Source organism: Postia placenta (assembly GCF_002117355.1).
Source record: "Postia placenta MAD-698-R-SB12 unplaced genomic scaffold POSPLAscaffold_18, whole genome shotgun sequence".
NCBI lineage: Eukaryota > Fungi > Basidiomycota > Agaricomycetes > Polyporales > Adustoporiaceae > Rhodonia > Rhodonia placenta.
The window spans coordinates 231,046-243,558 of NW_020169849.1; the positions used below are offsets into that span (position 1 = coordinate 231,046).

Below are 12,513 nucleotides of genomic sequence, written 5' to 3' on the forward strand. Positions count from 1 at the left end.
CGTCCAACAAGCTCTCTTCAGAATGATATCCGAAGACTGAGGATATGGGCGTTTAGATAAAAATTTGTCCTCATCAAGACATGTTCATGAGGTCGGCGTTGTTGGTGTGAATCCCCTCTCTCAGTGGCAATGATATCAAGGAGGTGCGGATCTTTGCCACTCTATTATCATATTGGTTTTACCAGTAGGCGGTGAAGGTGCCTAGTCGTTATATATCGTGTTAGTACTTGAAGCTCCAGATTCCTGCATTCCGAAGTTCTGCCATCATGAGTGCATCTGATAATGTCAACTTATTGTGCGTCGTACCGACGAGTCATTAGCGTCTGACTTCTGACTTTCTCCTTGCTATAGGGCAGGGCCTCAGGTATGCTAGATTGCTAGCGAAGCGAAATAATGTCTCACCGCTGCTAACAGCTATTGGGAATCCTCTTTGATTGGGGTCTTCAAGGTGTTCTGACAGTGCAGATCTGTAAGTGCCTTAATCCAACGACGACGGACTCGCTCACGGCTTTTCCTCAACCAGATCTATATCATATCTACTTCCCTGGCGATCGCCTCATGCTCAAATGCCTTGGTATGCCTCACAAATTCTTGTTGAAAACGTCGACTCATGATACATTTGAACAGTGTATGGCATGGCCATCTTCGCAACAGTCCAGACAGGACTGATCACCGCATATGCATTCGATATATATGTATACAATAACGGAAACGTAGCGTCTATGATGGCCACGCACGATGCATGGTTCGCAGTGCCTGTCATGTCGGCCATGGTATCCTGTACAGCGCAAATATACTTCGCATGGCGTATATGGGTGCTCGCGCGGTCCCACATCCTTGCAGGGATCATAATAGTGGTTCGTACTCTCGTGTTCAGTCGCAATTCTGCCCCTTTCACAGAGCATGCCGTCTACAGCTCTCTCTAGTCCAGGCGGGAGCTGGTTTCGCAACGGGGATCAAGGTTAGTTCAGGTGTCGTAGCTTCTATCCCGCATTCGACGAGGGTTAACTGTGATTTCAGGGAAAGGTACAAGAACAACATGACATATGAACTTAACCACTGTGAGCTGACTGCTATACTCCCGCTGAAAGATCGTACAGCATGCGGCATCATCGGCGGTATGGTCGCATACATCTAAAGCAATTGCGACTTGAACGAATAAAGGTTCTTTCCAGGAGAATAACGCGGCAGATCTCCATGCACTGGTTGGTAATGGGGCTCTCATTGTGAGTCTTTTGTCCAAATACTCTCATTATGACTAGTCGAGCTCGAGATATGCAGGTATTCCTGCTCGGAAGTGCACTCGTGGACGTGCTAATTGCAATAACAATGACGATAGTGGTGAGGCATCCGTAGCTCGTAGACGTCAAGCCCTACCTGATCCTGCTGTCGGCACAGTTATTCAAAATGAAAACGGGCGCCCCACGATCTGATGCTCTCATCAACAAGGTCATCCGTCTAGTTGTAGAAACAGGAACGCTGACAGGTGCGCTGTTCCGAGACAAGATTTTCATGCGCTTGATCTGATTTTGATTGTTGCAGCATTATTTTCTATCGTACTGCTCACTCTGTGCCTCGCCCTTCCCGTAGGAGTCGTCATTCATATTCGCATCTGATTAACATTGACGCTCACGGTACAGGATAACTTGGTGTACGAAGCTGCGTGAGTATTTTGGAGCCTTTTCAATATTGCTAACTCCAAAGAACTTCATATCGGGCATTCTAGTGCCAATGCGTTCGCTAAGATGTGAGGATGTGTCTCATTGATCTGGTATCCCGCAATGATATCGCATGTATCTTACAGCTACGCAAACACGTTCCTAACGAACGTGATTAATCGCGCGTTCCTGCCAGCACCCACTTCCGTGGAATCAAACAGGAGTGTATGGCTGTCTTTCCAAGCTGCGCAACCGAGCACCCTCGCCACGACACCTTCTACTTCACTATCCGCTGACGTGCCCGGGCGGATTGGAACCTCTCACGGTGATGAGTCGGGGGACATCACTCTGTATGAACTTGGGTCACACAAGGTCAATGACATATTGGCTTCGTCATCACCGGTAATATTGGCTGCAGGCGATATACAATGCAGAAGAAAGATATCTCAATAATCAAGGGAACAGAATGCGAGGTTGTTGCAAGCACTGTCTAATCCCGGTTTCTATGATAACATAGTGACGTCTGCTGGTTTGAGTTCCTGTGACTAACTATCCGATTTGTCTTCAGTCCGTGATTCCATTATTCCTGTATGGCTTGATGACAGTACTACTCACGAATATAATGCCGACTCCTTGTGTTCCGTGGTGGACCCTTTTGGATGTTTTCTGTACTCAGCCTCCTTTATCCTAAGTGCAGCGCCGGTGCACCAATTAGCTGAGGAAGGTCTTCAGCATCTACAAGTGCGATACGCTGAACAAGACACTATCGCAACGCGCAGCTGACGAGCGAGTCGTTCCATGATATGTTAAGTCATTCATGTAGAAGATAGTGAGCACTATAAAGAACATTGCTCAGACATATCTCGAACGACGTGTTTGAAAGAGAATACATGTGTGCCCAACGAGTGTATGACATATGGTATATCTTATTTCCCCCCAAAATAAAGATTGTTGAGCTATTCCTTTCCTGCCTCCTGCTCGGTGTACAAGGGATAGATTCCTCGATAGCCTGCCAGCCTCCCAATCACACCGCCTGGAAATTATGTGGGTTGCACATGAGGAATCAATTAGATTGACAGTTGGACCGCGATGCTCACCAAACATATATGCTGCCATGATTGCGAACGGCTTCGGAAAATGTCCGGGCGCAGATGCGGCTTCATACCAAATAACCATGTCCTGCAGGAACGGGACGGGCTTCTGCGCGACGAAGTACGAGTTGAAGATACCATAAGCGCTGTTGATGTTCCTTTCGTCCATTCTAGAAGCAGGTGCGTGCAGGGTCAGATAGCTCTACCCTATGGACATAGGGGATACATACCCCCTTCCAGGTCGCGCCGTAAACTCTACGATTACATCTTCCTCACTCGTCGGATCGCACCAGAACTGGAAAAATGACAACGCCGCCCATGTTGTGCAGGCCTCTGGACAGTATGAGGTAGACATACTGTGTGCACGGCACCTTTCGGAAGCTCTACAACAGCGCCAGTGTGGGCCACACCTTCCTTGCCATTGCAAACGTAACACATTCTGCCCTGGATCTTGGGTTGGTCAGTCCAATGTTAAGGGCGTATACGGTCAACCACAGCACGCATACCACTTTGAAGAGTTCGTCTTGCTCCATGTGGAAGCTGTTCGGGATACTACCATTTGTCGTGTGAAAAGAGACGCTAACATACTCACTGAGGCTTAGGGAATGCACCTAAACATTTGTGAGTATTGGCAGGGGTCGTGGACGACCCTACAACAGGTAGTATGACACGTACTAGATCCACGTCCAACACAATTGAAGGGATCCTGCATTCGGTAATGGGAGCGAAACCTGTACTCTTCATCGTCCATACGAAGTGTTTTGTGCCGCCTGCAACGACCAAAGCCGACGTAGTAACCCTCGCTATCGCGCTCTAGAGGGACCATCGGGACCTAGGAGTGACCGCAAATTGGCAGATAGTACCAAGACGAAGGCTTGTTCAGTACCGACCTTTGGAAAGAGCCAATCTCGCAGCAGGAGCAACATGGTGTCGAGCCAGAATTGAGTAGACGGCTTTCCGAGAAACTACATATGTCCCAGAACTTCCGTCGAGATTTGAACCCCCCAGTTGATTGACACGCGCGGACACTTTCCACGTCGAAACGTGTAAGGCATGATTATGATACTTGCAAACTGTCCTGAATTTTCCCCTTGATCGGTGAACAAGGGCTACCTGGTTAATATGGCATTATTGTAGTACTACACAATCACATTGCCCCCCAGCAGTCCGAATTGCGGCACCTGTGAGTGAAATAGGATTCAGACCGCTAACGGTTCCTTCGTTCTCACAAAGCAGTCTGATCGGGTAACAGATGGACCACGAGGGAAACTTACGAAAACAAGTGCTGCATCAAGAAACGTGAGGTTCTTCGTTTTGAAACGATATCTCCATGTGGGGAGTGCTGAGCGGCATCTTTGGTTCATGGATACACGGGTCTATACTGCCACACACTTGCAAATTCGTATTGCTTGTGTGTATCAGTATCGATCCCCATTGGGAACAGAATGTGGAAGAGTATGGGCGCTTATCATCCGAAGCTCAGGATCATTCGAATGGAAGTTTTCTGCTTCCGCCAGCGCCGAGCTATCTGTAAGACCTGTTGAAAAAGTTCGATATGTACGGACTGGGGCGGAAACGGGCGAACTCTGGGAATAATGGCCTACTTTGAATTGCGGCTGCGACAATACATTTCCGGCCAGGTCGGCGGGATCATGGACCTGAACCAAACTCCGCAACAACGCCGCTATGCGTACCGCTATTCTGAGGTAGATCTATCGATATAGAAATAGCTGTTAAGAGGTCTAATTATGTGAAATTGACTGTCATATCAATGAATGCAGAATCTGCGAACGTATACTCCGACTAAGCCCGATCACTGTTCTAGCTGATACTCGCCCGAACTTCGGGTCAGCTCCGATACCACCAACCATACCGTAATACTACATCTCAAGCGTGCAGCGCTCGTGGGGCTTGCTCGTGTACACATCCTCGAAGCCTTACAATTTTCAGATCGGAACCTCTCAACGAGATGATTGTTACCATAGAATCATGGTTCGTTGTGACATCTCTGGCTACATTATGGATCGTGTTGATCATTATAGTTGGTTACGACATCGTGGAACACCCGGGTGTTGGAACTTGGGATTGTGATGAGTGCATGCCATCGTACTTGGAATTGTTCGTAGTACCTCGCAGACTATGCGCGAGTCTTTTTGATGTTTTACATAGTGCAGACAAGCACGATATGTTTTTGTCGGCATCAACACTGGGTCGTGTGGAGCAGCTACGGCATAAATCGTTATGTTTGACTTGTGGTATAGCTTTACAGCTGCTGGTGCGCCTGCTGCTTTTCAGACTTGGAACCGGCGGTCATCAAACATTCTGACTGTGCCATAGACCGATGTAAGTAATGGCCAACGTTGTTCCATTGCCGCGCAGGTGTGGCTTAAATCGAGTCTTTACACATAAGTTGAAAAAAGGCATAAGTAGGAGGACAGAGGCACGAATACGCATTAATGTACCCTGATGCTCTTAGCTTTCCAGGAGATTGGAGTGGAGACTGTACGGGACGTTAGACTCGGAGGGAATCCACTAACAAGCCAATCGTCACAATATATCCCAAATACCCATTTGACTGTTAGTGCGTCAATCAGAACGTCCTTCTATGCATGTGAATTACAGGACATCATAGTACTCACGTTAAATTTGCTCCAACAGTCCTCCGGACTGTCTACATCAAGCGTTAGAAGCTGCCATACAAGATGCGCAGCGCATCCCCCCACGCTGAGTGCGAAGTAGGTCCAGCCGTGACCCGTGGACATCCCCGCGTAGGTGAGCGTTGCGACGAAGACCGTTGCGAAGACCGTGAGAATAGGTTTAACCCAATCTGCAAAGAGGAGCGCCGTTGATTTCACTCCGGCCTTGACGTCGTCTCTACGATCCTGTGGATACGGTATCTGAGTGTCAGTGGTCGAGTTGAAATGTATTGGGCATTAGATTACCTGGCATGCATAAATTGTATCATAAACGATTGTCCAACTACTCTGCAAGGTCAATGCGCGCATCACGAGATGGCGCTCGAGGCACTAACCAGATGGTGCCGAAAGTCAAAATGTACATTGGCACAGATTTGATGTCGCCAGGAGCAACGATGAGCCATGCCGTGGGAAGCCCCCAATTCATTGCAAGCCCTTAGCGTATAGATCAAATATGAGCGTGTCAAAGATCGCAAAAAAGGGCCTACCAAGCCAGGCCTGCGGCCAATATGTGATGCGCTTCATGAGCGGATAGAATGCGTGCAGTGGGAATACACCAAATGTGCCACAGAGAAAACTGTATACTTCTTTGTCAGCTAGATACCTTCTGATGTACGCAGCTACTCACGCGGTACTGTTCACCCGTGACAGAATATAGAAGAACACAGCGACTTGAAGAATGAGGAATATAGTAGCTCCAAGCACGGAGATGGTGCCAGCAGCAAGCGGGCGGTTCTTCGTGCGCTCTGCGTTGTTCTTGATAACGAAACCGATTGAAGGACACAGGAATCCACCCACCGACTTGGCGGTCAAAGTCACGATCACAAATGTCGTTAATGGTACATGCTGCACTGTGCAGGATCGTGCTTCCTACAAGAAACATGGCGAACAGCGCTGGGAGCCTGTGCCAAGGAGGAATGTTACTCCCTGCACTCATGAGATAACCCCACACTGCATAGCAGATTCAGTGACTATCAAACTGAAGAATGAGGAGCGAGAATGTATGTGCTTACCGCAGGGCCAGAACACGAGCATAGAACCCGTAGGAAACTTGTGCACTCGGGCAAGTTCCCAATATGGCCTCCACCAGCTTTGAGCAACCGACTGTGTGGGAGGAGCCTTCATCGATGAGGTCGCCATCCTTGAGAGAACACTTTGTCTGCACAGCTGCAGTCGGATTGCTTGCGGTATGTTTATATGATGTCTTCATTCAGCGGTACTGCATAGCTCACGCATGATGGGTGCGAGTTACTCTCACTTTGGCATATCGGAGTGTTCACACTAACCATCTCTGGGGTCTTGACCTAGATCAGAGCGGTCTGACCATCAGCGTGTGGCGGTCTCGAGAAGGTTATGGAGCTGACACTCGCTTGAAGAACCCACCCAATTAGGTAACTAGGTTGTGTTTGCAAGAAGTTAGGTCTTAGCTCGCTTGAAGTAGAGAATGGGAAGCCCATATTTGTCCACTGTCGCCTCTATCATAGCGCAGCAACAAATATACGAGGCAGCCGGATGTATCACACGCCGGGATTCTCAAACGTGGACCGTTGTGTGTACCACTTACACATGATACCCAGGGGCCGAACAATTTTAGCATGACGTTTTCTACACACGTCAAAAGATGTTTACATCGTCGTCGCGCTCGTGCGAAAGGCGCGGGAGTATATGCCGGCATGATAATCAGAGACTATATCACGTTGGTGACCATATCTTCGTAAACGGTCAGAAATGAGAGAAGGCTTTAGGGCTGAGGTTCGTGAGGTGTGTGTGTGTAGGCAATTGTTTTCGGAGAGTGTCCTCGGACTGCGGTCTCTACGAGCATGTGATAATGACAACTCCTGATTGGCCAGCATGCGATGTCCGAAGGAAAAAGGTGTTCTTTGAATTTCAATCGAAAATACCATTCCTACCTGACGGCGTGTGGATCGTGCCCATGCTCCGGTCGGCGGTTCACGGGTCCTGCCGGCGGTGACAGTTCTTCTAGTTTCTACAACTCCACACTACTTCGCCGAACACTTCCTTCCCTTGGCTTCTTCCTGTATCCCACCTCTCGGACTAAGTAGTGCTACGCGTGGTGGATAGTAGGAACTGAATACGAACCTAGACTGACAACAGATCAGCTGCAAGGCGTTCAAACGAATCCCGGAGAAGGCGATAAGTACTTGTGCTGATACATATGCGCGAAGCCCGGCACTTCTGGAGACCACGGCGCGCTTTTCGATAGGTGTAGATTTCTGATCTCATATATGCACGCTATATTATGATCTAACTGAGGTCGAATCATAAGGCCGTGTCTCGGGAAATCGAGGTCTCATGCATAAGACCGCGTGTCCTCAATGTGCTCGACAATCTATCTTACATCGCACAAAGAGCGGCAAGCCGAGGTTTTGAAAACACTTTGGGTGACCCAACAGAAAGGCGCCGTCGCATGAGGATTCATGACGGAATGTTCGCAGGCCGTTCGCAAGTCCGATATACATGCCGATCGCTTATCAAGCAATAGTACTTTTGAAAGCTACAGGTACTTTACAAAATAGTGAACTGGAGAGAAGGAAGTGAACTAACGCACCACACGTCTTTTACATCGCTCTCATATCGACTTCATCATGCCCGCTTTACAATCTAACTCACTCATTGTCGTCACAGGCATCACAGGCTACATAGCGAGTCACGTTGGACTCGCGGCACTCCAGGCAGGACATCGCGTGCGCGGTACCGTGCGCGATCAGAAACGCGCTGAAGAGCTCAAGAATGCATATGCGAAACAAGGAGTCGATACTACCAAGCTCCAATTCGTCGTCGTGGACGATATCACCAGCCAGGTACAGCTAGCAAACGCAATCAAAGGTGCGGACGGCGTCGCCCATGTCGCCTTGCCGGGAGATATCCTCGAGAGCTCGGACGACATGCCGCAACAGGCAGTCAAGGCAGCTGTTGGGCTACTCCAAGCCTCTGTAAATGAGCCGTCCATAAAGCGCATCGTGTTCACTTCCAGCTCGCTTGCGAGCTACCAGCCACCGGCCCTCCTCCCAGAGCCTGTAACGGATAAGGATTGGAACGACGCGACTCTGCAGGCTTGGGAGAATGCCACAGCAGAGGACAAGACGAAGCCTGTGTGGGGATTTGTACGCTACACGGCCGCGAAGATTCTGTCTGAGAAGGTGGCGTGGACATGGGTGGAAGAGAACAAGGTACGCATCCCGTATATCGAGTCTCGCCATGTCCCTCTTACAGTGAGACATCGTAGCCCCCCTTTGACATTGTGACAATACTGCCAAATGCAAACTTTGGGCCTGTTCTTTACGGAGAGCCACGTTCAACCGCTGTCTGGATCCATTCCTTCTTGAAGGGAGATAGTGAATGGGCACAATCCGTCGCAGCTCGTGAGTATCCACCCACACCATCCAATTTTGGCAGCTAATGATGAATGCGGTCAGAGTGGTTCATCGACGTCCGCGATGACGGCCGTCTCCATGTCACCGCATTGACCAACCCCTCACTGAGCGGCAGGCGTATATGGGGCGTGGCGGAGCCTACCGGGTGGAACAAGATCCTCGCTATCCTGCGGAAGAACTTCCCAAGGGCCAACGTTGCGCCCGATATTGTCGGCGAGCAGGGTGAGCCCACTGAGCAGAAGATCGAGAACACGGTGGCGACGGAGGCGTTGGGTGGCTGGATCAGCTTGGAACAGTCGCTAGTTGACACGGGGAAGAGTGTTGGATTTTGAAGCAGTGAATCAGTAGTTTCGTTGCCAGCCTCCAAGGATTGTAGACAGCACTGCATCACTTTTACGAGCGCTACCTTCCCCAAACTACTAAGTCCCCGCGCGGTGCATAACAGTGGCGACTGGACACGAGTCTAACGCAGACCCCAATAAACGATCTCTGTATTGTGCCATCAAGAGCAAATATTGGTAAACAACTACAATCAAGTTCTGGCCTAGCGGACTAACTCCGAACATGGAAGCCAAAGCAAGCGCGCAACCTATTTTTACGAGGACAGAAGAATCTTCTCGCTTCGTCAGCCGCGAACCGGGCTCGACCAGAATGCTATTATGAACCTTACGGTGATCAGCCGCGACCCACAGTGCTTACATAAGCTGCCTGGTGCATAGCTTGGAAGTAGGTCGCACGTTGTCTCACCATTTTGAGAGCGAAGTATCTTATCGTTTCCTGTAACTTGTGACAATGATCTCTTCCTCATTCGCGGAGCTTTGAGGAAACAACGTCACAGTCGGCTGGGGTTTCATAAAACCCGCCACATGTGCACTCATTAAGCTCAAAGTTTACAGGCAACAACAAGAACCGTGGTCCGTGGAACGCGTTCTCCGTCCATTTCAAATGTGTGGCAGTTCTCATCTTGCTTCCCGCTGTTCGCGACAAGAGTGCGCCGCAGTTCATCGTGTTATACGCCCCCAAAAGAGAGCACGCTGCTTATTTACTCTGCCGTTCCTCGACCCAGTCCTGCCTGAACGTTACAGTCCACACGCCACTGTATTACCACTGTGCAAGTCATGGCCGACTCGACCAGGACAACAGAGGCCCCCCGCGGTCCTGTTTCCTTGTCTGCGTGGCGCAAGAGTGTCCTTCTCTTTGTCTTCTGCTTTGCTCAATTCATCGACTGCTTCAGTACGACAGCACTCATTGCAGCTGCACCACCTATCTCGAACCAACTGCACATTGTGAACGGTGCTTCCGTTTGGCTCATCAGTGCTTATCAGCTTACATTTGCTGCTTTACTGCTCAGTGTTCGTATTCTTGAGTAAACCTTGATTGAAGTCGCTGACAGACATTTCAGAGCGGACGACTAAGTGACCTGTATAGCCCAAGTAAGCAATCGTACTGAGCGCATCATAAAACAACTCAGCGTTTTCACAAAAACCCACATCGAATGGTGGACATTTAACAGAATGGGTATTCATCATCGGGTCTCTCGTCATGTCCTTTACCTCTCTGGGCTCGGGATTCATTCGTGTACAAGTTCCTTTGCTTATCCTTCGTGCCTTGACGGGCATCGGTGAGCAACCTTGACATGTCCTACGATTTGATATTGCTGACCGGTCTTATAGGTGCAGCACTCAACATCCCGTCTGCAATGCACATTATCGTACATATGTACCCTGAGCCAAAGGTACAGTCCCGGGCGATCGCAGCATTTGCTGGTTCTGCCGCGGTTGGGAACGGTTAGCGGAGTCACCCGACGCCCTTCAGTGCTGCTCACTCAAGATTACTCCAATCACAGTGATAGGACTCATCATCGGTGCCGCCCTTGTGACGTATATCTCATGGCCATGGGTGTTCTACTTCATGGCGATTGTGTGTTTCGCTATGGCGGCAATGGTTACTATCTTACTCCCGTCTTGGCGAAATCCATATACAGAGGGCGAATCATCATACAGAAAACTAGGGCGCCTGGATCCAATCGGGGTGACATCAGTGACAGGTAACGCTCCTAAGACTTTGATACAATGATGGCTTCAGCTGCGCTAGTGTTATTCGTTTTTGCTGTCACCTCAGGGTCCATTGAGGGGTGGCGAAATGCCCGTACAATTGCGCCGATCATCATATCTGGCGCCCTCATCGCATTCTTCTTCCTTTGGGAGCCTCGTCTTCCAGAGAATGCTGCCGCGGTGTACGTGACGCCTCTGGCCTCCGTGCGGTATATGCTTACTATCATCATCTAATTCAGGCCGCCAAAGATGTGGAAGTACGAGAACTTCACCCTCCTCATGATCATTAGCCTGCAACCCTTCATGTGGTGGGCGTCCGTCCAACTCACGTTCTCGTTATACTATCAAGACGTCCTCCAGTGGTCGACTATCATTACTGCCATACACTTGTATGTTTACTCAATCACGATGTACGCCTGCTGATTTCTCGCTCTGTTTGAAGCCTTCCACTTGGGATCATCGCATTCGTGGCAATGGCCTTGTCTACCGTCCTCAGAGATAAATTCCCGTTGAAATGGATCATTATCGGAGGGGAGCTACTGGCCATTGCCGGCACAATTCTTCTGCCATTCGCAGAAACAAAGGAGGATTACTGGCGATTCGCATTCCCTGGGTTTATCCTAGGCACCGCCGGAATGGCGCTTGTGTTTGCCACAAATAAGTGCGTAAGGATGTGTATCTGGTTCGGCTTTCGCGCGGCAGCTAACGTGCTTTCCACATCCGCGTTCCATAATAGCATAGCCCTCTTTGCCGTTACCCCACCGGAAGTCGCAGCTATGGTGGGCGCGATGTTCTCATCCGCACTTCAGCTGGGTAGCGCCGCCGGCACCGCTATCGTTACCTCAATCCAATCTACCGTCACGCAATCCCACGGCGGAGAACGCGGTTGGTCTGGCAGAGCAGCGGGGCTCTGGTTCCTCCTCGCAGTTGCCGTCGCAGAGACGTTGGGAGTAATTGTGTTCATGCGCCGGCTTGAACCTCCGTCGGCCGCGAAACCTCAGTCCACGAACCAGCTTTCCGATGACGCACTGGACGTCAAGGGAGTGTCTAACGATTCAGAGAAACCAGGTGCTGCGAGCTGCTGAACTGAGCTGACGGGTCATGGGGATGACATGAGTTTGACTGGATAGGCGATCGTTTCGAAATCAAATACATGGATGCTTCGCGCGTAATAGGTGCAGGTAGTGAACGCTTTCCATGACACTATTCTAAGCTAGAGCGAGCGAGTGGTCAGAAAAGAAGCAGAATGACAATTCATAAGCCCCGAAGTGTACCGTTGTCCAGCTTGTGATCGAGCGGATGCAGCGCCGATGAGACACTTCACAGCCCTCTGATATATCAAACAAACACAAAGCATGGCGTTCGGATATTATATGGAAGAGTAGACTAAGACGATCCGGTTCTTCGTGTAGCCCGAGGTCAAGCTCTCTAAGGCAGTCCCATGAGATGCTCTTTAGCATAGTAGTGGCAACACGGTTGACCGTAGCGATGGAAAGCTTCCATGTATGGAGATTGCGGAAACCTGGACTAGCTAACGTAACAGAGGCAATCCGGGAGTGCAATGTTGGATGAGACCGTCTGCAGGGACTTGGATTTTGGCTGACGAGAGCTCTTGCGCA

General features: G+C 49.8%; 5 protein-coding genes across 5 annotated transcripts; 3 read left to right on the plus strand and 2 right to left on the minus strand.

Annotated features, from left to right (window-relative positions):
* Positions 1-266: 266 nt before the first annotated feature.
* On the plus strand, positions 267-2,152 carry POSPLADRAFT_1050056 (hypothetical protein; the record flags this gene model as incomplete). Its single annotated transcript, XM_024479902.1, has 10 exons — positions 267-302; positions 415-469; positions 628-857; positions 901-961; positions 1,165-1,226; positions 1,357-1,486; positions 1,543-1,586; positions 1,641-1,663; positions 1,805-2,030; positions 2,093-2,152. 10 exons carry the CDS (start codon positions 267-269, stop codon positions 2,150-2,152), a joined length of 927 nt encoding a protein of 308 aa, XP_024334178.1.
* A 462-nt stretch (positions 2,153-2,614) lies between these two features.
* Positions 2,615-3,675, minus strand: POSPLADRAFT_1156735 (hypothetical protein; the record flags this gene model as incomplete). Its single annotated transcript, XM_024487099.1, has 8 exons — positions 2,615-2,691; positions 2,756-2,919; positions 2,980-3,080; positions 3,107-3,199; positions 3,256-3,301; positions 3,342-3,360; positions 3,425-3,581; positions 3,640-3,675. The coding sequence occupies 8 exons, from the start codon at positions 3,673-3,675 to the stop codon at positions 2,615-2,617; spliced, it is 693 nt and encodes a 230-aa protein (XP_024334179.1).
* Positions 3,676-5,261: 1,586 nt separating this feature from the next.
* On the minus strand, positions 5,262-6,570 carry POSPLADRAFT_1156819 (hypothetical protein; the record flags this gene model as incomplete). The annotated part of the gene is made up of 8 exons (XM_024487108.1): positions 5,262-5,324; positions 5,389-5,631; positions 5,692-5,728; positions 5,781-5,880; positions 5,934-6,022; positions 6,074-6,191; positions 6,244-6,396; positions 6,459-6,570. The coding sequence occupies 8 exons, from the start codon at positions 6,568-6,570 to the stop codon at positions 5,262-5,264; spliced, it is 915 nt and encodes a 304-aa protein (XP_024334180.1).
* A 1,481-nt stretch (positions 6,571-8,051) lies between these two features.
* On the plus strand, positions 8,052-9,172 carry POSPLADRAFT_1036876 (hypothetical protein; the record flags this gene model as incomplete). The annotated part of the gene is made up of 3 exons (XM_024477178.1): positions 8,052-8,636; positions 8,693-8,828; positions 8,883-9,172. The coding sequence occupies 3 exons, from the start codon at positions 8,052-8,054 to the stop codon at positions 9,170-9,172; spliced, it is 1,011 nt and encodes a 336-aa protein (XP_024334181.1).
* A 1,210-nt stretch (positions 9,173-10,382) lies between these two features.
* On the plus strand, positions 10,383-11,979 carry POSPLADRAFT_1157169 (hypothetical protein; the record flags this gene model as incomplete). The annotated part of the gene is made up of 6 exons (XM_024487139.1): positions 10,383-10,461; positions 10,514-10,627; positions 10,687-10,887; positions 10,962-11,076; positions 11,134-11,283; positions 11,337-11,979. 6 exons carry the CDS (start codon positions 10,383-10,385, stop codon positions 11,977-11,979), a joined length of 1,302 nt encoding a protein of 433 aa, XP_024334182.1.
* Between the last annotated feature and the right edge of the window lie 534 nt (positions 11,980-12,513).